Below are 21,797 nucleotides of genomic sequence, written 5' to 3' on the forward strand. Positions count from 1 at the left end.
TAGAATTTGTTTTTTATTATTTTTCGAAAAATAATGTATTAAATCATTTAAATTTAGCTTTAATTTTAATATAATACATTTAGCTTAATCTTTATAGATTTTTCTTTTATATTAAAAATTTTAAATAAAGAAATTAATTTAATTAGAAAATTTTATCTTTATTTGAAAAAATAGAGTTTTGTAGATAATATGGATTATCTAATTATCTTAAGTGGAGATTTTTATTGATGTAGATATATTGATTATAATATTTAATAAATTTAATAAATTTAATATTATTATCATTATTATTATTATTATATATATTTATAATATATATTATATATATAATATATATATTAATTTATATTTTTATTTTTATATATAATTTAATTATTTATAAAAATTAAATTTTTTTTTATAAAATTATACTTTTCGAAATATGTGTAAATATATATACATATGTAAAAAATGAAAAAAAATAAATTTATTGAAATAAGAATTAATTAAAAATTAAGAATTACGTTTCATTTAATTCTCATATATACTTAATTTCATATTAGCAAAAATAAATTAATATTATAAATTTTTTTATTTTCATAAATTATTAAAAAATTTCATAAAATTTTTTATTATAATAAGTAAATATCAAATTAATTTAAAACATTACAAGAATTATCTACGGATAAAGAAATAACATATAAAAAATTAAGAAAATAGTTGATTTAAACAAAAATGCTCATAACTATTATAAAAAACTAAATATATTTCAAATCATTTACCTCTGATCTTATGTCATTTTTTTTTCTGCTATAAACATATTCTATTGTAAAATCACAGATATATTATAATATTGGTTCTTTTTCAATTTAACCACAGGATTCTACATTACCATCTTTTCTCTACTATAATTTAAATAACCTTATATTACATGCAAGGTTTATGCTTGCAAGTTTGAAAACATTTCCTTCTTTATTATAAGAAATATGAGTGCTTATAACGTAATAACATCAGATTTTGTAAATCTATCCATTACTAATTCTAGCCAAAATTCATATTGTGTAGAACGACGATTTCAGAAAGGAATAACAATTGATGAATTTAAAGTAAGAATATAAACAATAATTATTTGACATTATTATATATTATTTTATTACATTAAAGGGAAAATTGGAACTTCTTACTGGTGCTAATCCAAAAACAATGAAAATTGAAGTATATGACAAAAATGATAAATTAATTTGCAAATTAGATGATAACCAACGTTTATTAGGATCATATCCTATCGATGATGGAATGCGATTACATGTAAAATAAATTTATTTAATAATATTGTTTTTAATTATAATAGTATTATATATATGTTATTTCAGGTAATAGATAATTTTTCTCGTACTGAAGAAAATTTAAGTAATGTAGAAAAATTTGAAATATCTGAAGAAGAATATGCTAAAAGAACGGGTAAAATAACACATAAATTATAATTAAAGATATTTACATAAAAAAATAGATTTTTAATATTTTCTATATCATAAAATTAGCAAAATGAAATATTATTTATTTAAAAATATTTTTTCAAAATATTCTAGCTTAATACATATCATAAATTTTTTTAGTATATTTATAATTCCACTTAAAACTAATTAAAATATTTTGTAATTCATTTATATACTGAATATTATATAGAATATTTTAAATATTTATCTGAATATATAAGTGTGATGTGTCTGTGTGTGTATATATATATATATATATATATATATAGATACAGTAAAGGCATTTTTGGAAAAAAATAAGTTAGGAAAATATAATGAAGAAGAAATGAAAAGAAAGGCAGAAGAGAAAAAACAAGAAGAAGAAGCAGAAAGAACAGCTGCTCAATTATGTAAAATTGGTTCTCGTTGTGAAGTTTGTGTACCAAATCAACCAAAACGAAGAGCTATAATCATGTATGTTGGTACGTATAGTAATTCTTATGCTTCTAGTTTGATTATATATATTATTTTTTTTTTTTTTATAATTTCTTTATAGGCAAAACTGAATTTAAAGAAGGTTGGTGGATTGGAGTAAAATATGATGAACCACTTGGTAAAAATAATGGGACGTAAGGCTATAATTATTTTAGATTTATATTGTATCTTTTTAATATCTTATACATAAGATATAAAAGATATATTTTTTTGATATTTTTAATATATATTTAATTTTCTTTTTATCTTGTTTTTATAGTGTCAATGGAAAAAAGTATTTTGAATGTTTACCAAAATATGGTGGATTTGTAAAACCAATACATGTGAAAGTAGGAGACTTTCCAGAAGAAGAATTTGATTTGGATGAAGAATTATAAAATATTAATATATTTCTTTAATGTGACTTTTATATATTAAAAATTAAAATTTAAAAAAAAATTTTAAACTAATAATATTTATTATATATAAAAACACTTAATATTTTCTTCGTTTAATTATATCTGGTCTCCAATTTACTGGATGTGTTTCTTCGGTCTGTAAATGTTAACAAAAAAATAATTGCATTTGTGTCTTAATTATTGGTATAATTAATATATAAAATAATTTTTCTTACAGCAGTATCATCTTCTTTATAAACTTTAATCGTTTTATCTGCTTCCGTTGTAATCATACGAGTACCAGACATGTCAAATGTAATACTAAATACTCCAGCTTCACTATCCATTGAACCCGGTTGAACGGGTGCTTGTAAACGTTGGAAATTATACCTTAAAATTTATATATTTGAGCAATATTGAATAAATTTAAAAAATTCTTACATGAGATATTCTTTACCCTGTCCTCCAGTCCCAAAGATGCATAGTACCATTATCTGCTCCAGAAACTAACACGCCATCAGGATTAACAGCCAAACAATTAACAATAGCATTATGTCCAGATAAATTCTGAATAAATTTTCCTTCTGGACATTTCCATTGTTTAATATTATCTGGGGATGCTGATGCAAACATATATCTAATAAATAATATAAATGAAACAAAGAAAAATTTATACAATGAAAATTTTAACAAAAAAAATTACATACAATGATGGATGAAAAGTTACAGCTCTTACACTCTTTTTATGATTTGTTAAAGTAGCTCTAGATTTTCCACCTGCTAAATCCCATAATCGTATAGTACAATCATGACTTCCAGTGACAATCTAATTAAAAAAAATATATATATATAAAATATAAGTAATTCATTCAATAGTTTTTTTAAAATAAATATAAAATATAGTTTTAAATTATATTATCCTAAAAAAAATTATCTTTCGTAATATCAAATACATAAAATCAAATACATAAAAAATACCTGTGGTTCAGCTGTCTGACAAATTACACTAGCAACTGTATTGGTATGACCAACAAGTGTATGTACATTTGCTTTGGTACGCATATCCCACACTCTTGCAGTGGAATCTCTTCCTGCAGTTACTAATACATCAATACTAGGATGTAATGCCATAGAATATACAGCTGATAAATGACCATGATAATGTCTTATAACCTGTGAAAATAACAAATTATATAATACTTAATTTATTAATATATAATATAATAATAGAATTTATTAAATATTAATTACTACATATACAATAAATAATTAAAATTTAATATAATTTAATAACCTTATTGTATTCAAGGTCCCAACACTTTACTTGTCGATCTTCTCCACAAGAAAATAGATATGGATGTCGTTGAGAAAATGCAAGTCCACGAACACTACTTATATGACCAGTTAATGAAACTTTCAATTTACCACTTGCAAGATCCCATATCTAAAATATTTAAAAATATTATAACAGCAAATAACTATATGATAATAACAGATAATAGAAAGGATACATAATTTAATAAAAATATTAAATAAAACAATCTTACTTTAATTACTCTATCTGCAGAACCTGTAGCAAACCATTCATTCCCTGGTTCAACAGCACAACATCTTACCCAACCAAGATGACCACTAATAACTCTATATAATTTCCATGGTGCATGCCATTTTGGTTTTGCCATAGAATGTGTTTTTTTTTGTGGCATATGTAATGTAAGATTACTTGCATTTCCTCCTGAATTTGTTTGTGTTGTTATTATATTATTATTTTGTATAGAGTTATAAGGTATAACTGCAGTAGTATTATTTCCTCCAAAAGATTCATCTATAAATACATATCTATTATATTATAGCAACATTATGTAAAATAATAAAAATTTAATTATTGTTATTAATAATATAATAAATATATATATGATATATATAATTACCGCCTGGTGGGGGAGGATCTGTATTTTCATTTTCATTTTGTACTTTTATTATATTGTTATTTTTAACACGTTCTAATACAGGACCATAAGAGTCTTTTGCTTTCACAGATTTTTTTATTTTTTGTCTGCAAAATATTATTATATTTTCTGAATATTGATATTGTATATATTATATAGAGAAACAAAATATATATACTTACAAATTAGGATCCATAGGTGGCAAAGTACCTTGATTTAATAAAAACATATCATGGGTTCTTTTTAAAGATCGAAATACAAGAGTATGTACAGAATGCCTTTGTACATCCTACAGAGAAAATATTTTTTATTTAATAACAAATCATATTATTATAATACATTTTTTTTCATCATTTAATAATATAATATAATGATAATAATATAATGATAATTATTTTTTATTATCAACAATAATGATTATTAATTATTTTATGAAAAATACTTCACAACTTACCATATTTGTTTAAGGTTGAATCTATAAACAATATATCAATCGTAAACAAGAAGAGTAATATAATAATAGAAGAAATACAGAGATAGGATAAAAATATTGAAATCAACGCCATCTCTAGAGTGCTGCAAACGAAACTAATATAGGCAAGAATACCAAATAATAAAAGAAAGAGAGAGATAAAATAAAAATTAAATCGCATCTCTAGCTGCAAACGAAACTAATGTAGACAAAGATAGAAAGTAATAGAAGAAAAAGAGACATAGAATAAAAATTGAACATTAATGCCATCTTCTAAATATTTTTAGAAACAAGATTCTTTAAAAAAAGTTGGCGCTAAAAATTAATTCTTATTTTATTCTATTTTTGAAAAGATTTCTCAGATACTCAAAAGATGGCATTAACAATCAATTTTTATTCTATCTCTATTTTAGCTAATATTTTCTGTCTTTTCTTTATTTGTTTTGACACTGAAGATAATACTGATTTCATAATTTTGATTATCTCTATCTTTCTTCTATTTGCTTTTCTTATTTATGTTTATTAAACTGAAAAATATAAGAGTTTTTGAAAAAAAATCTCACTATTAAATTTTTTTCAATTCATTTCGGGATTTTGAGTTATAGATTATGTTGTTTATTTTATTAAGTATTTATTTTGTAATTAATAAAATTAAACATTCAAAAAAAAATATGCATCATCATCAATTGAACGTTTCATTTTCATACTCCCATTCTTTTTTTCAATTTTTATTTTAAATTTAAAATTATGTAATGTATGATTCTATGAATAAATACTCTGATTTTTTATGCGGTTGATATGAAAGAATATGAAATCTGATTAAGTTATCTTATTAATTATCTTCAACTAAATTATAATTTTTAATTATAATAATCTAAATATTAAAAGTTATTTTTAAAACTTAAGAATTGAAATTGAATTGTTATAATTTCAAAAATAAACAGATTTATAACAAACAATATTTATAATTCAAATAATAACCAACATTAAATATTAATAATTCGATAGATTTCTCATAGTTTATGTTAAATAATTTTTCTAACAGTTCGATTAAAATATATAGTCATAGAATTTTATATTAGGATTAAAAATTTAGGCTCAGCAATGATCTTTTTTTATTGAAACAATATATTTCCTACAAAAGTTACATTGTAAACAATAACGAAATTAAAATTAAAAACAATTAATAAATTTTGTTATAACAATTTCAACAAAAAAAAATTTGTAACAAATTATGGAAATTTGAAATTTTTCTTATACTTATCGAACGATTTTTTTTAGTAGATTTTTCAACATATAATATATCAGCCTCTTTTTTGGCATGAACTTTTGAATAAGTTTTTTTTCTATATGATAATATATAAACTAGTGATTATACTATTTTCTCTCTAAATTCTGTCGTTATCTATATAATTTATAGAATGTAAGTATTAATAAATTACAGAATATAAATCTGAACAGATTATTCAAATTTGATCTATAGTCAAATCATTTTGTTTTTTTTTTATTCTATTTGGCAGTGAGAGTGATATGATATCTTGTACATAATAAAATATAAATAATATTATACATATTGATCACATTGCTAGATTTTATCATTTTTAAACGACCAAGTCACTTTTTTAAAACTTATACTCATTTTTTGATTAAAATGACTAGATGTGAAAATAATATATACAAAATATACTGTTATTTACTGTCGCTTATTGTATAAGCCTAAAAATATAACCAAAGTTTAATATAAAAATTATATAGTAGGAATATATGTAGATGAAGTAATACTATTTCTTAATAACGTATCTGAAGCTTGTGACGTAGCAGATCCTTTACGAGAAGAACGTTTATGAGGATGAAGGTTAAGGGGCGGTAAATTTGGATGTTCGATTCGTGTTGGTGAGCTAACGCGTGGCCGCGATGTTCCTCTTTGTATACCTGTAATAAAAATTAAATTATAAATATAAAGATATGCTAATATTAATTAATTAATACTATTCATTAATTAAAATGTTAATAAAATAATACTTGGATCATTCGATTCTAAAACATCACTGAGTTGATAATAATCAGTCTTCATTAACGAAGGTTCTTCGTAATCTACGAAAGCAGTGTTATCAAAAGCTTTGTCGTCCTTTAATCGATTTTGAATCGGAGTTGTAACCGGAGAATCTGCGTAAGTCTGAAAAATCAATTATCTATCTTCAGATATTTTAAATGTTTCTTTACTTCATTCAGGAAATATGCAACAATAAAGTTATTTCATAATATCTGTTTATATAAATTGTATTGAAATTTTCTTTCTTTTTTTCATTATTATTTATTTAGTTAATATTTTTTTTCTTTTATATAAAATAAATAAAAATTATTTTTTATTACGAACAATTTTGTTCAAAAAAATTATGAATTAAAGTGAATTAAGTGAAGTATAACTACATATAAAAACATAATATTAAATTGCCTTAAGTTTTACATGTTCAGTTGGCGTAGTTGAACAGGCACGTTTATGAAATTGTCCACCGCCGATTGTTTCATAAGTATGTTCTTCTAGATAATGTCTAGTAGTACCCCGTGGTGTAAGAGTAGCCCACATAACACGACTATCTTGCATAGTATCAGCTCCACAGGGGTAAAGAACAGCTTCATTTTGAATTCTTCCGTTTTTTGCTTGTATACCAGATGTCGCATTTGGTATAGAAATTACGCCACTTTTACCACTTTTATTACTATAGAATAATATTAATTGATTGTTTTCTGTACTATTGTCTTGTTTTTTAAATTCAATCGTTAAATACTTCATTCCATTGTAATATAAAATTATTTCTTTTGATTATTTTTTGTTTTGCTATTTTTACAAAAGAAATAGAAAAAGAAGACTTACAATTTGCATTTTAAGAGTAATGTTGCTAGTATGATGCCTATGAAAATTACACCGATGCAAGAAGATATTAGAACCAGCAACCAAGTGTCATCGAAAACTGTTCCTAAAATTTTAATATAAAAATTATTTATTTACAGATATAATTAAATCGATTAAATATATTTTTTTTCGTTTTGTCCTTTTTTTTATATAACAATAGACATATTTAATAATAATTTAATTATTTAATAATATTTAAATTAATATGTAATAATAGAAAATATTTTTATTTTCTTTCAAAATAAAAGTACAAAACGAATTATATGAATAAATTAACGTAAAATAAATAAATTACAAATTTGTTAATTAAACCTTGTTGAGGCATTTCTATGTATTGAACTCCTTCGGAACGGCGATCGCAAAAATGTTTGCAAGGGCTGTCATTAAAATGAGATGGAAACGATAATAAATCCGTGTGTGGATAAAAATCTGAGCTATGTTGAAAAATGGCTGGGAACGGTGGTGGCGGTATATGAAGGATGTCAGGCGGTGGTTCGAGTGTACAAGATGCACAACCCGAATTATTCGTTGTTAAGTCAAAACCTCTCATCTATTATTAATATTAAAAAAAATTAAAAATTATTAATTTTCATTATATTATTAAATAAAAGTAAAAGTTACTTAAATCTTTCATATTATTTTGATTTGATAAAAAAATAATGAACAATAAAATTTTAATTTAATAAATATTACTTCAAATATCTATGTATATATTTGTTTATATAAAATAAATATAATTATTTGATTATATTCGATGTTTATACTTGTACTTTATTTATTTTTTGCTCTTTTCTTTTTTGTTCGACATTTTCAATTTCCAATATTTTCTTTGTATTATCTTTAATTTAATTAAAAAAATAAACAATAAAAATAATGTTTTATATTATTCAATATATTTTTCAATAAGAAACATGCAAATAATAATAACATCAAAAATTATATTCTTACCGTTAAATAACACGTCTCTATGAAAGTACATACCATTAAAGCGACTACTGGCTTCTCTGGAAGAAAAGCGCACGCGTTGTTGTATTGAACGGCGAAGAAAATTTCTCACTCAGTCTTCTCTTTATATCTGCATAGAATAATAATAATAATAATATCCATGTACTAATATTTTATATATAATTCAAAAAAAATTAATAGTGCTATTTTTATCAATTTTAGTTAGATTATGTTTTTCATATCATTAAAAAAAATAAAATAAATTATATTTTAAATATCTATAAAATATAATATATAATTGCAAGATTTATAGAATTAAGATTTATAGATTGAAACATAAACTATAATAATGAAATTTCGATATATGTATTTATATGTACATACATATATTTAATATTTAAAAAATATATTTATATTAATCTTATAAATAAATTGTTATTTTCATTTGTTTGAATATAAATAAATATTAATAAATTATTTTAAATAAATGAAATAAGCATTTTAAATAAATATTGCATATTAGTGATGCCTATCATTATATAATTAAATATCTAAGATATAAAAAATAATTTTTGTATTTCTGTTTGTATTTTATATTATAGTGAATTATTGTTTTTTAAATTAAAATACAAATACAATAATATAATAAAATGTTATACAAATATTATACAAATTGTAAGAAAGAAGAAGTATATGATATTCAAACAGGATAATGAATGATAAAAATATAAACATGTTACGACTATAATCAATACACTAAATATGTAGAATAATTTAATTATTTCAAAACAAAATTAGATTATTAAATGTAATTATATAATGTTTATAAATTGTAATACAAATTTTTTAAATACAATTTTTTAATAAATATATGAATATTTTTTAAATTCAAATATAGTACATTGATTTTTACGCATGGTTCCGGTAAAGTCAGAACTGTTGTGAATCAAAAAATATATTACAATATTTTTATTAAAAAAATTGATACTTATATTTTAAATTTAAAATAAGTTCGATATTTGATTATATATATTTATTAATTTCATTTTTAATTGATTAAATTTATTCGTTTATAATTTATTGATGGCAAGATTTTATATAACCTGTACATTAGTTAATTGTAGTTATGGAAATAAATCCGCTAAGTATAATTCTTGTGAAAAGTGATAGTAAAGGTGATAGACTTTTATTTCGATATCCACATGTGGCGAAACATACACGAGATTTTAATCAATGTACTAAAAGAAAAAATCCTTATTCATTAACCATCACAGAAGATTTATTGCAGGTCAATTTTTTTTCATATAACGTTATGATTTCTTTATATAATTTTAATAATAAATCAACATTATTCAAATATTAAATTATATTTTAAACGAATGTAATAATTTAATAATATATAATAAATTTTGTTAATAGTCTTTACCTTTTCCAATTTCTAACATAAGCAATGGAAATTTAACTGGAGTTACTGATGAAGTATTATCAACATTATTTGCTGTTAAACCAGAATTATGTGAGCAAAAATTTGAATTAAAAGTAAATGATGTTCGGTTTGTTGGACATCCAACTTTAGTTCCATCTCATGGTATGAAAGAAGTTAATTCTTCAATGCTTTTTAATATAGTTTTTGCTCTACAAGCACAAGCCAGTCATTCTATAGTAAAATGTTATTATGATTTAAGTAAAAGGTTTGTTATATAATATAATATAATATAATATAATATAATATTATTATATTATATGTAATATATAAAAAAAATAATTTTATTATTTGCCTTAGGTTAGGTATAGCTTTAAGACATGAAGAAAAACGATGTGGATTTTTAACAGAAGAAATAAAAATTATGGTTTCTACTCATGATGAAGTTGCCACAAGGTATATATATAAAATAAAAGATTAATTAGAATTTTTGTACTATTATTATATCTATATATATATATAATTAAAATATAATTAATCTATATAAAAAAAATATATATATATGTATTTATTTATTTATTTAGATCAGAAGGTGAAAGTGATTGTGATGAATCACCTTATGAATTAATATTGCAAAGAAGTTCACTTTCACGTGATTTAAAATCTGTGTTTAGTAGTCTGACTACTTCTGGTATAATTAATATTATGATTAATAAATGGATTCAAGTACGTTTCTGCCTTCCTCAAAAAGTTCATCAATCTCACAAAAAAGGATTTGTTATTAATCCAGAAATAATAGATAGGTTAATATTATATTATAATTATATTATAATATAATTATCAATCAAAATAATATTACATATTAAATTTTATTACAGATGTTTAAACAGTTTAAGGCCTTATCATGGTATATTATTACTCATTGAACCTTTAGATTTATTGGATTCACTTCCGATAGATTCTTCTCCAGCTCTTAAACGCTTAATTCAAATGTATAGTCCACTGAAAAGTTTACAAACTTTAGCTGCTGATTCTGATTTAACATTAACTCAAGTTTTTCAATTAACTGGACATTTAATATATTGGGCTAAAGCTACTATAATTTATCCTCTTTGTGAAAGTAATGTTTATGTTGTATCACCAGATGCTATTATCACAAATCAATTGTTAGAATTATTTTCTGAAGAATTTCCAGGACTTTGTTTATTACAAGTATGTGAAAAAATTATTTATATCATTCAGAATTATTTAAATTATATGTAATATTAAATTTCTATTAATATAGGTTCTCAGTGATTTTTCATTACCAACATCTATAAGTCAAAAATTAAATCCTTTAAGTCAGTCACAACAACAAACACAATTAGTAAAAACAATAATATGGTTATTAAAGAATCATTTGCTTCTACAATTACATACATATGTACAATATATGCCAACAGTTCATGGTCAAGTATCATTGGTGAGTTTAAAGATATTTATTTTTTAATTCATATATTAATTCATATATAAAATATACTGCTATCTGCTTTTTTAAGGATGCAAAAGATGAATTGAATCATAATTTAAATGAAATCACAGAAAATAGTAATGTATGGAATTTAAATGATGTCTCAAAAGCTTCTGCTGATATAAACGAAGAAATATCAATAACACTTCGTAAAGAAAATGGAATGTACAATTATCAATCAGAAGATTATGATATTCCTTCTGATGACAGAAAATTACTTGACAAACTGTGTCGTCTTGATTATTTTAATGGAGGCTATCATTTAGAAGAGATTATGTATTTAGAAAATATTCGTAGATCCCAATTATTACAGATTTTAGATAAATTTCGAGACATATTAATTACATGTGAATGTGAAGATCCTGCTATAGCTCTTTTTTATAGCCAATTTAACTCCTAAAATTTTAATTCTAAATAGATATAAAAAAGATTTTAAATTGTATATAAATTACGTTTTGCAAAACATTTTTAATTTCATTATCATTTTTATAATGATATTGATAATATATTTAAATATACAATATATAAGATCTCATGATTTATAATAAGACATATTTGTATGAAGTTTTTTTCATTGTTTTTGGTTATTATACAATTAATTCTTAAAATGGGTTCCAAAGTACACAACATTATATAAAATATAAAATTTTAATATATTTAAAAAATTCACTTTACAAACATATTTAATGTTTTTTAATATTTAAAATTTTCTTTATTTTATTTTAACTAAACATTTATTACAAAGATTTTTAAAATTTACATGATAATTGTTATTATACTAAAATGAAATACTAATTACATAATGATATATTATCAAATTCAAATAAGCAAAAAAAGAATTATATATATAAAAAATATATATATATACTATATAATTAAATCATTAAATAAATTAATTTATAAATTTTGCATATAAATAATTTTATATTTATTTCATTGTACAAAATTGTTTATTAATGTTTTAAAATATAAAAAATTTTTTCTTTAAATTTTAATATAATTTGTTAACATATAATAATTATTAAATAAATTTTAATGAAAATTCAAATATTTATAAAATATTTTTACAATATATTTATTGTATATAATTATTATAAAAAATTGTTCCATTTGAAAATATAAAAAAAAGAATAATGCTAATATTGACTAGAATTTTCAGAGAAAATTGTTACACAATTTATAAGGTAAATAAAAAATATCATTTGTAAATCAATCATTTATCATAAGTTAAATACAAGAAATACATATTCCATGATTCTTTTAAAATTTATACTTTTTAAATGATTATTGCTTTAATATTTACAATGTAACAATATATATTTATACTATTTTTTCAAAATTTTGTTTTTTGTAATGACAATAAATGATACTCTTCTAAATTTAGAAATCTATTTTATACCATCAATTTATTATATTAAGCTAGAATGCATAAAAATTGTTTATATTACAAATTCGTAAATATTTATGAACACAACTTTATAAAAATATATTTTAATAATAATAAAGAAATTCATTTTATTTTATATGCTTTTATTTTGATCTAATATTATATATGCTATCATAGTTTTTCCCTTGAATAATTTTGCATTCTTTTTAATTTTTTTAATGCACATTTTGCTGCAGTACATTTTGCAATCCTATAATTTCTTCCAATTCCTTTAAAAGATCCCTTACCAAAAACATCCACTGTAACTCTAACTCTTCGTCCATCGGCTAATTTTTCTGGTTTTCCAAATTTTGCTGTTTCAGGCTCCAATTCCAGTAATTCACGAATTGGAGATTTAGGAACATTTGTGCTAAATTGTTCTTTAATAAAATATCATACGTTTGTCTTTTTTTTATAAAATATATATACATAAAACAAAAAAATTTGTTAAATTACCAATTTCATTTTTCATAATAGCATAATAAACACTCCATACTGCATCCAAGGACATTCCACTATCTAAATAAATTGCACCAGCTAATGATTCAAAAACATCACCTAATGCTTTTGGTACTTCTACATCTTCAGCTTCTTCGCATTCTTCTTCTCCAATTAAATAATACTAAAAAAAAAATAAAAAGTAATAATAATATATATATATATATATATATATATATATATATATGAATATAAAATATCTTATATATTGCAATATCTTATATATTATATATTAAAATATTTTATATATTGCAATATTGTTGTATCACTCATAATGTTCCTGATTTTTGATACAAAATAAAATAAATCATTAATCTTAATTATTACTATGTTGTATATATGAATTTTTTTTCAAAGTTTCTTACTTCTTCACTAATGGAATGTCCATTTTCTTCTTGAATTCTAACGAAACGATTTATAACAATACTTAAACCAGGAGAAAGATGTCGAAAATATTTATGAAATCCACATCTCACAGCTAAAGAAGCAAATATAGTATTATTAACTAAAGCAGATCGCAAATCTGTTAAAGCACCTGGAGAATGTTGTCGAGCATCTTCATATAAATGTCTTGTTATTAAATAATCTAGAATCATAAACTTTTATATTAAATTTTACATAATCGAAAGTTAAGAGAAAATGAAATTATCTTCATTTTTTACCTAAAACTGCATCTCCAAGAAACTCCAAACGCTGATAACAATCTGTTAATCTATTGGGTTGATATGATGCATGAGTAAATGCTTGTAGCAAATAACTAATATCATGAAACTTATATCCTATATTTTTTTCTAATTCTTCATAACCATCAAGCATCAGTTTTAGTTCTTCTTCTGGGTCAACAATATATCGAAGTAAAGGATTTTGTGGTTCTTCCAATTTTCCATAACGAATCTTTAAAAATTAATTTAAAACACTTATTTGTTAACATAAATTATAAAATTATAGATACCTGTGTCCATATTGTCTGCCCTTTTTCATTTTTTCCTTTTACAAAAGGAGTGCTTCCTGGAATTCTATCTTTTGGCTCAGTTTCTTGAATAATATTAATTTCTTCTGTAGGTAAAACATGAATCCCTAACCAAGCCATGAAAAGTAATGCACCTCTAGGTCCACAAGCAATTAAGTATGCTCCAATTAATGCCTCAACACAATCTGCAATACTTTTATCAGGAATGCTATGTTGAGTAATTAAATTATATGGTATAAAACAACGCATATTATCTAAATTATTTGGAAGTGTTGTTTCGTTGCGGTCAAGTTCATTTTTCATAACACCCAATTTTTGTTCTGTTTCTCGAACTAACTGAGTTATTTCAAAAGGATTTACAGCTTGTAAAGCTGGAATATCAGCTTGATTCCATAAAGTAGAAGGTACACCAGATTCTATTAATGCTTGTTCAAGTTCTTTTGGAACATAATAACAAGGAGGTAACCAATTATCATGTGGTTCAAATTTTGTTGCTATCATGCTCTCACCCAACATTTTTTGTCTTCCTAATCTGTATAAATTTAAATTACTGACCTGTCAAAAAATGTCATTAGATTAAAACAAATTATAATTAATAAATCAATAAAATCAATATTTTAAATTTTTTATACCTGTTTAGATCTTAAATGACTAAGCTTGCCTTCATGTATATTATCATATGTACAATACAAATAAGTAGTTATAGCATATTTTAAGAAAGAATCTCCAATAGTTTCTAAACGTTCTAAATTAATACCATCATTTGCATTGGACATAGTTAAAGCTTGCAAAATTAAACTAGGACTTGGACCTGGATGATTTTCTAATTTTGGTTGAAAATCGAAGCTAAAAAGATTACTATCGAAATGATATGTAAATTTTGGTGTATTAGAATTTTTTTTAATTGGTTGTATAATTTCATTATTATTCAATATTTCTTGAGTAAATTTATCAACCACAGTTTCTACATAAGTTTTGTATTTATAATTTGGTAAATTCTCTTCAGAATGTAAGCTAAATGAAGTTTTTCTTTTAATTACAATCTTATTATTATAAGGTATAAAAGATCCATTTTGTTTTATTTCACATTCTTTAATTTTAGCAAATTCATAATGAGCTAATTTATGTTTTGTAATTAAAACTTCGCTTTCTTTTGCATATGACCATAAAATTTCATCCGAATTTTTTTCAGTTTCTAATAAATCCAAAATTTTCTTATTGACTTCTTGTTTTGATATTTGTTTTTCATCTTCTACAGCTTCTGCAACATTTTCTCCCATATAAGAAATTCGCAACCCTCTGTTTTCATCTTCACTTTCGTCAGAAGTATCAGCAAATCCATCACTATAAATATCATCTGATTCATAACCATCAAAATCTGATTCGCATGCAGGAGATCCATATCGAATATCATTCCAATTAAATTCATTTGGTAAAACAGTCACATTTAGCGGAAATGATTTTAAATTATTTGCTCCAAAATCTAAAGAATTCATTGCCATATCACTTGACCAAGTACCAATTTCTAATTCATTTTCATCATTTGATATTTGTTGTTCTGTTTCAGTTATTTTATCATTCGTTAGTTGAAATTCATAATTACTTTCATTTAAATCTTCTTTATCTAATTTATATAAATTTTCTGTAATATCTTTAGATATATTTTGACATTTGGTATCAATTGCATTTGTAGAATTTAATTCATTTCTAATTAATTTTGCTTTTTCAGATTCTTTAGATTTTTTTAGAACTTCTGCTAAACTCCATCCAAAATCTAATGCTGGCCATTCAAAATCTAAAATATTTTCACATTAAAATTAATAATAAAAATTAAAAATAATTCTTATATTATTTTATAAATACCAGAATTTAAATTTTCTTGTCCTAAATTTATCATTTGAGCAACTTGACATCGTATTTGATTAGCAAGTAATAGAGCATTAATTCTATACAAAATACAAGGTAAACAAACTGCTTGTCTCCATAATGAAGCTGGAAAGGGATGAATTGCACATAATTCAGCAACAAGGATTTGTTTTTGTTCCAAATTTTCCCGTTTTGCTCGTTTTGTTTCTTCACTACTTGTTGGTAAAGCAACACCTTTTCGATTAACATACCTAAAATAAAATTTTTATATAAATATAATACAAATATTAAAATATTATCATAAAGTATCATTATGAATATATTCAAATATTATTATTATAAAAAAAATCATATATTTTCCATAATATTTACCTTGGTGTTAAAAAATTTAATCTAGCTGATGTATGATCCACATCTAATAAAGGTTGGTCTAAATTTTGTATTTGTATATCATATTTTTTCAAATAATATTCTTCAAAAGTGCCATAATCATTACCAGGAAAAGAAGATTTAGGATTCAAATTTGTACAAATTTCAGCAACATAAAAATACTAAAACAAATAAAAACAAAGATTTAATATTGCAATATTTTGTTTATAATTGAAATGTACATATTAAAGTACCTGAGGTTGATCCTGACTTCTATACCAAGGCATAATTACTGCATCATGATATTTTGATGCATCAAATTTAAAATTTTTTCTGGCTTCTTCAGGAATTTTAGTTGGTCCTGTATTTCGATTTTTATATATACATTCTAAAAAGTTCCAATCTACAGCAATGTCAGATTGTTCATCTATCAAAAATAGATTTGTATATGCAATTTAAATTGCAATTTAAATTTAAATTGAAATATAATATCTAAAAGTATTCAAAATTACCTAATTTTACAGGAACAATCATATATGAATTTTCTGAAGCATTAGGATCAAAGAGCATCAAATATTGTTGTAATCTTAATACATTTGTAAAAGTATAATTAAGAAAAGTAGCAATTTTTTCTACTTGCATTTCATTTAAAATTATAGTCTGTTTAGTAAGTTTCAATTTTACATGAACTTCTCCAGATCTAGTATATATAGGAAATGGACATAACTAAAATAAAAAATTAAATATTAATTATATTTTATATATTAATATTATAATATTAATCAAAACATTTATACCTTAGGAATTTCTTTCAATGTTATTATACCAAAACCAATAGCTGATTCTTCAGGTGGATATATACGTCTTCCTCTAGTATTTTGTTCTTCAGGTAAGGGACAACTTAACACTAAGTTAATATGATATAAATAAGAAGGAACTCCAATTATTGGTCTACAATCTGTTAATGCCTCAGCTGTCTAAAAAGAATAATTTGATATTAAGAGAAAAAATATTGTAAAATATATATTATTATTTTTTATGTTAAAATAGATAAAACCTTTTTATAATAATATTGTCGTCGTTTTGTTGTTCCTGGTCGAGCTTCAGAAAAATCTACTTTACTTTCATCTGGTAAAGCAGGCACTTCTGCATCCTCTGGTTTAGCTTTAAAATTTTCTTTCCCAATAGGTAATAAATTATCATCTATTTCATTTTTTCTATGTAAATCAATACATAATTGTAAAGCAGCCATTCGTCTTGCCATAGCTTTATTAGGCATAGGATATGACTAAAATAATAATAATTTAATAAAAAATTAAATCTTTAAAAATAAAAATAAAGCACTTACTGATACAATATATTTTACTGGAGAATTTATAGGAAGTCGTAAAGAACATATATACATAAGTATATTATCAATATTCATTTCTTGAATGGACCATTCTGGAGTTAATCTTGTAAAAGTATCACTAGGTAATTTTGCACAATATCTGTACAAATAAAATTTTGTAACATAAAATAATTTTTTAAATTAACTATTAAATGTTTTTATTTTTTTTTTTTTTTGTTATTTTATATTACCTGTTTACTAATGATATAGCAGAATTAAAAGTAACTTTAGGTGCATCACCTCCATCAAGTGGTTTATAATGTGGTATCATAGCAGCATACATATCTGCTTCATTTTCTTCTTCTTCAGATGGTTCGTTATTAGAACATTTTACTAACAAAGTCTACAAAATAGATTGATGCTCTTCCATTAAAATTTTCGACTGGGATGGACACAGGTAATGAACCACATTAAATGGCTGATATTAAAACTGGTACACACTGAAGTTTATGAATAAATTAAATCGAGCAGATAATATAATTATTAATCAAACATCAGATCCAGTTCATATATTCCATTAAATTTTATCATAAATTAATAATTAAAATGATTAAAAAATATAATATGTCATAATTTGATACCTTTTCTATGTAATGGTATTGAGCTAATTGCCATACGTACTCCTTTGACATTTCTTGTGATACCAATAATACATACAGGGCATCTGGAGCTCTTGCACGACTTTTACATTGTACATAGGATTGATAAGTTTTTGGAAAATCATATCTCATTACAAAGTTACATTTTGGAATATCTATACCTAAAGAATGCAAATAGAATATTAATATATATATTATAAATTATTAGAAAAATATTAATTAATTAAAATAAATTATTATTTAATAATTATAATATTTATTAATGATAAACCTTCTTCTAAAATTGAGGTTGAAATTAGTATATTACATTCATGTATTCTAAATCTTTTCAAAACTTCTTCTTGTTTTCTATGTTCTATTTCTAAATCTTTTGAATAACTAATATCATCAATATTTTTTTCAATTGTATAAAGAGGTGATAAAAAATGTAACTCTTCATCATGCATTGATATTTCATTTAATAAATAAAATAAGACTTTTGCTACAAATGCTTTATCTACAAAAATTACTCCACAAAGTAAATCAGGATCTGTAATGCCACGCATATGTCGTTGTGCTACAGGTGGTTTTTTGCAATTCTCCTCACTACTTTTCCAATTACAATCTAATTTTTTAGATTGCATAAATTTATCTTTAATAGAATCCCTATTATTTGTTGAAAATTTTCGAGAAATATTTTCATTATTTATTTTATTATCAGTATTATTAATATGTTTTGTATAATATGGTGTATATGTTTTCAAAATTTGTAATAATCTATGAACTTTTGTAGTAGTATATTTATATATTTTTTCTTTTTCAGATAAAACTTCAAATGCATTATCACATAAAGCTCGTATCTTTGTAAAAACAGATGCAATCATATTTAATAATAAGTAATGTCTTTCATAAGGTGTTTTTATTTTTAATTTTTCCGTTAAAATTAAAAGAGCAAATGCAGCACGATCTGCACACCATGGTCCAAGAGTTTCTAATATATGTAAAAGATCTTGCATCATTTCAAATGGCTTCTCTGTAGGATCTGGTATTTTTTGAATATCTTCATAAAATTCTTCATTATAAATTTCAGTTGGATCATAACGATGATCACGTAGAAATTCAATAGCATGCAATATATGATTTTCAATAGTAATATGTAATTCTCCTTTCTCACTTTTAGCATATTCTACTACATATTCTTTAGGTTTAGGACTATACCTATTTAAAAAAAATCATTATTTAAATAAAAATATTATACATAGAATAATTTAATATTACACTAATATAATAGAATAAGCAGGATGAATTGTATAATTTAAATATAACTTGTATTTTTTATTTTATTATGAATAAAAAAAAATACAGAAAAGAAAATCGAATAGTATGAAATTTTCTTTATAATTTTTCTTCTTTTATTGTAATTATAAGTTTAATAAAAATAATAGATCTTATAAAATTCAATATTTTTTTATGAATTCATATATTTTAAATGTTAAAGTAATATTTTGTATATTAAAATGTACATACCGTAATATAGATAATATATCACTAGCTGTTTCAACTTCACATTGAAATGTATTTTCTACTTTTTCTATTTCTAATCCTAATCTTCCAGGTTCTTGTGTTAAATTAAACAATGGTACAGCTAATCCAATGATTCTGGGAACATTATTACATGATAAAATAGTTTGCAAAATAAATTTTAGTTGGCTATTGTTTATAGATTTATGGCACTCATCAACTATGACTAGATTTATTTGATGAGGTAAAATTTTTTTATCTGCTAATAATTGTGCACATGTCTTTGAAGTTGTAAGTAATACCTAATAAAATTTTTTTAAATAGAAAAAGTTAATGAATATCTATTATATTATTAATATACAATTAATTAAAAATTTTTTGTAATATATTAATGTTTCTTACATGAGAAATTTCAAACTTTTCTATAAATTCTGCGGTTGGACAAGTATCACATAACAATACTTTTAAATCTGTTAATTGTTGTATGTAACTTGCTTTTATGATACATTTTTCTTCATCTGTCAGTATGTATAGTGATCGTTTTCCTCCTTCACTTAATAATCTAAATTATATAATAATTTTAAAAACTATTTAATAAAATAACAAAAATAGTTTAAAACTTTATATATTTTATAAAAAAAAGTAACAATAATATTACCTTCTATTATTTGTTGCAAATTCTTGAATTAATTTTATAACAAGAAATGTTTGTTCATAATTTTTTCCTAAACAAACGATTATATCTTTATCTTTAGCAGCATAAAATAATTCTACCTAAAAATAATTTATTTTTTAGTATTTAAATTTATTCATTATTTCTATAAAATGTGCAATATATTTTCTTAAAATAATTTAGAAAATTCTTACTTGATATTCTCTAGGTGTAAAAGATTTTGTATAAATTTGATCGTTTAGTGGAAATGCCATGGAATCTACGATTCTTGTTATGTTAGTAATATAAAACTGTTATTTTTATTATTTCATATATAAATAATATGAAAATTTATTATTTAGTCCTAATTTAAATTTTATATAAGGTTAGTATCCAGATGAAAATTATCATATACACTCAACATTTAAATAATATATCATATTACATATGTGTATATATAGATATATATATGAAAAATATAAATCAAAATTTGATTGGATAAATAATTTAATTTAAAAATTTAATAATATTTTAACAAATATTCAAATTTTTATATATTTAAACATAAATATTAATAAAAAATCAATATTAATAAAAAATTATTAATAATTTTATCATGTATGAGAATTTTACCCCTATACTCTATCACAAATCAAGTTGTCCGAAGTAAACAAAATCACGTGATCAAAATCCAAAGAAATTGTAACTGAATTTTCAATCTTAAAATATTATGAATTTTATATTTAAAATAAACATTAATAAAGGACATTAAATTTTCTAAAATAAGAACAAAGTATTCGAAAAAGATTGATAAATAATTTCCAAAATAAACATTTCTAAATATTATACATTTTCATGAAAATAATTAATCGATATAGAAAAATTAACATTTGTTAAATAAAATATAGTGTTTTATTAATTATATTGTATTTAACTATATTGTTTTAATTAATATTTTTATTTTTGCAATTATAACTTTCTTTTATAA

At 22.2% G+C, this 21,797-nt stretch overlaps 5 protein-coding genes across 9 annotated transcripts; 2 read left to right on the forward strand and 3 right to left on the reverse strand.

The window, feature by feature from the left end:
* Nucleotides 1-840: 840 nt before the first annotated feature.
* On the forward strand, nucleotides 841-2,766 carry LOC122714754 (tubulin-folding cofactor B). 2 transcript variants are annotated; one of them, XM_043936397.1, is made up of 7 exons: nucleotides 841-1,085; nucleotides 1,144-1,287; nucleotides 1,353-1,440; nucleotides 1,745-1,936; nucleotides 2,011-2,083; nucleotides 2,209-2,481; nucleotides 2,565-2,766. In XM_043936397.1, exons 1-6 carry the CDS (start codon nucleotides 966-968, stop codon nucleotides 2,324-2,326), a joined length of 735 nt encoding a protein of 244 aa, XP_043792332.1. In that variant the 5' UTR covers nucleotides 841-965; the 3' UTR covers nucleotides 2,327-2,481; nucleotides 2,565-2,766. The 2 variants fall into 2 exon arrangements, with proteins under 2 accessions (XP_043792332.1, XP_043792333.1); XM_043936398.1 differs by having other exon boundaries at nucleotides 2,568-2,766.
* Nucleotides 2,342-4,904, reverse strand: LOC122714753 (pleiotropic regulator 1). Its single transcript, XM_043936396.1, has 10 exons — nucleotides 4,730-4,904; nucleotides 4,458-4,564; nucleotides 4,258-4,382; nucleotides 3,874-4,151; nucleotides 3,621-3,770; nucleotides 3,305-3,499; nucleotides 3,034-3,152; nucleotides 2,784-2,963; nucleotides 2,563-2,716; nucleotides 2,342-2,483 (listed from the first exon to the last, which is right to left on the reverse strand). The coding sequence occupies exons 1-10, from the start codon at nucleotides 4,730-4,732 to the stop codon at nucleotides 2,424-2,426; spliced, it is 1,371 nt and encodes a 456-aa protein (XP_043792331.1). The 5' UTR covers nucleotides 4,733-4,904; the 3' UTR covers nucleotides 2,342-2,423.
* Nucleotides 4,905-5,995: 1,091 nt separating this feature from the next.
* Nucleotides 5,996-8,736, reverse strand: LOC122715061. Of its 3 annotated transcripts, none has more exons than XM_043936972.1 (6): nucleotides 8,643-8,736; nucleotides 7,974-8,211; nucleotides 7,623-7,725; nucleotides 7,215-7,467; nucleotides 6,770-6,923; nucleotides 5,996-6,679 (listed from the first exon to the last, which is right to left on the reverse strand). In XM_043936972.1, the coding sequence occupies exons 1-6, from the start codon at nucleotides 8,643-8,645 to the stop codon at nucleotides 6,495-6,497; spliced, it is 936 nt and encodes a 311-aa protein (XP_043792907.1). In that variant the 5' UTR covers nucleotides 8,646-8,736; the 3' UTR covers nucleotides 5,996-6,494. The 3 variants fall into 3 exon arrangements, with proteins under 3 accessions (XP_043792907.1, XP_043792905.1, XP_043792906.1); XM_043936970.1 differs by having other exon boundaries at nucleotides 7,203-7,467; XM_043936971.1 differs by lacking the exon at nucleotides 8,643-8,736 and adding an exon at nucleotides 8,610-8,629 and having other exon boundaries at nucleotides 7,203-7,467.
* Nucleotides 8,737-9,588: 852 nt separating this feature from the next.
* LOC122715021 (GATOR complex protein NPRL3) lies at nucleotides 9,589-12,021 on the forward strand. 2 transcript variants are annotated; one of them, XM_043936886.1, is made up of 8 exons: nucleotides 9,589-9,894; nucleotides 10,026-10,122; nucleotides 10,234-10,297; nucleotides 10,390-10,485; nucleotides 10,614-10,832; nucleotides 10,908-11,241; nucleotides 11,315-11,491; nucleotides 11,568-12,021. In XM_043936886.1, the coding sequence occupies exons 1-8, from the start codon at nucleotides 9,733-9,735 to the stop codon at nucleotides 11,937-11,939; spliced, it is 1,521 nt and encodes a 506-aa protein (XP_043792821.1). In that variant the 5' UTR covers nucleotides 9,589-9,732; the 3' UTR covers nucleotides 11,940-12,021. The 2 variants fall into 2 exon arrangements, with proteins under 2 accessions (XP_043792821.1, XP_043792820.1); XM_043936885.1 differs by having other exon boundaries at nucleotides 10,026-10,297.
* Nucleotides 12,022-13,033: 1,012 nt separating this feature from the next.
* LOC122715253 (endoribonuclease Dcr-1) lies at nucleotides 13,034-21,178 on the reverse strand. The gene is made up of 20 exons (XM_043937296.1): nucleotides 21,025-21,178; nucleotides 20,816-20,931; nucleotides 20,560-20,719; nucleotides 20,164-20,459; nucleotides 18,929-19,854; nucleotides 18,640-18,818; nucleotides 18,250-18,401; nucleotides 18,017-18,158; nucleotides 17,726-17,956; nucleotides 17,466-17,645; nucleotides 17,181-17,394; nucleotides 16,923-17,095; nucleotides 16,672-16,850; nucleotides 16,297-16,550; nucleotides 15,066-16,228; nucleotides 14,416-14,988; nucleotides 14,126-14,357; nucleotides 13,829-14,049; nucleotides 13,422-13,587; nucleotides 13,034-13,345 (listed from the first exon to the last, which is right to left on the reverse strand). The coding sequence occupies exons 1-20, from the start codon at nucleotides 21,082-21,084 to the stop codon at nucleotides 13,098-13,100; spliced, it is 5,865 nt and encodes a 1,954-aa protein (XP_043793231.1). The 5' UTR covers nucleotides 21,085-21,178; the 3' UTR covers nucleotides 13,034-13,097.
* Nucleotides 21,179-21,797: the final 619 nt, after the last annotated feature.

The sequence above is a fragment of the Apis laboriosa genome, unplaced genomic scaffold, assembly GCF_014066325.1.
Source record: "Apis laboriosa isolate Shangri-la unplaced genomic scaffold, ASM1406632v1 scaffold34_cov151, whole genome shotgun sequence".
NCBI lineage: Eukaryota > Metazoa > Arthropoda > Insecta > Hymenoptera > Apidae > Apis > Apis laboriosa.

Excerpts from the sequence above, each read along its gene's own strand:
- LOC122715021 (XM_043936885.1), top strand. The coding sequence starts at position 9,733 with ATGGAAATAAATCCGCTAAGTATAATTCTTGTGAAAAGTGATAGTAAA. Across the intron at positions 10,298-10,389 it reads TATTATGATTTAAGTAAAAG|GTTAGGTATAGCTTTAAGAC; the intron begins GTTTGTTATATA and ends TATTTGCCTTAG. Across the intron at positions 11,492-11,567 it reads TTCATGGTCAAGTATCATTG|GATGCAAAAGATGAATTGAA; the intron begins GTGAGTTTAAAG and ends TGCTTTTTTAAG.
- LOC122714753 (XM_043936396.1), bottom strand. Across the intron at positions 4,383-4,457 it reads CCACCTATGGATCCTAATTT|ACAAAAAATAAAAAAATCTG; the intron begins GTAAGTATATAT and ends AATATTTTGCAG. Across the intron at positions 2,717-2,783 it reads CTTTGGGACTGGAGGACAGG|GTATAATTTCCAACGTTTAC; the intron begins GTAAAGAATATC and ends ATAAATTTTAAG.
- LOC122715061 (XM_043936970.1), bottom strand. Across the intron at positions 7,726-7,973 it reads CATAGAAATGCCTCAACAAG|GAACAGTTTTCGATGACACT; the intron begins GTTTAATTAACA and ends TTAAAATTTTAG. Across the intron at positions 6,680-6,769 it reads TTTAGAATCGAATGATCCAA|GTATACAAAGAGGAACATCG; the intron begins GTATTATTTTAT and ends TTTTTATTACAG.
- LOC122715253 (XM_043937296.1), bottom strand. The coding sequence starts at position 21,084 with ATGGCATTTCCACTAAACGATCAAATTTATACAAAATCTTTTACACCT. Across the intron at positions 18,402-18,639 it reads AATACCATTACATAGAAAAG|ACTTTGTTAGTAAAATGTTC; the intron begins GTATCAAATTAT and ends TCTATTTTGTAG. Across the intron at positions 17,395-17,465 it reads CATTGAAAGAAATTCCTAAG|TTATGTCCATTTCCTATATA; the intron begins GTATAAATGTTT and ends TTTTTATTTTAG.
- LOC122714754 (XM_043936397.1), top strand. The coding sequence starts at position 966 with ATGAGTGCTTATAACGTAATAACATCAGATTTTGTAAATCTATCCATT. Across the intron at positions 1,288-1,352 it reads ATGATGGAATGCGATTACAT|GTAATAGATAATTTTTCTCG; the intron begins GTAAAATAAATT and ends ATGTTATTTCAG. Across the intron at positions 1,937-2,010 it reads AGCTATAATCATGTATGTTG|GCAAAACTGAATTTAAAGAA; the intron begins GTACGTATAGTA and ends ATTTCTTTATAG.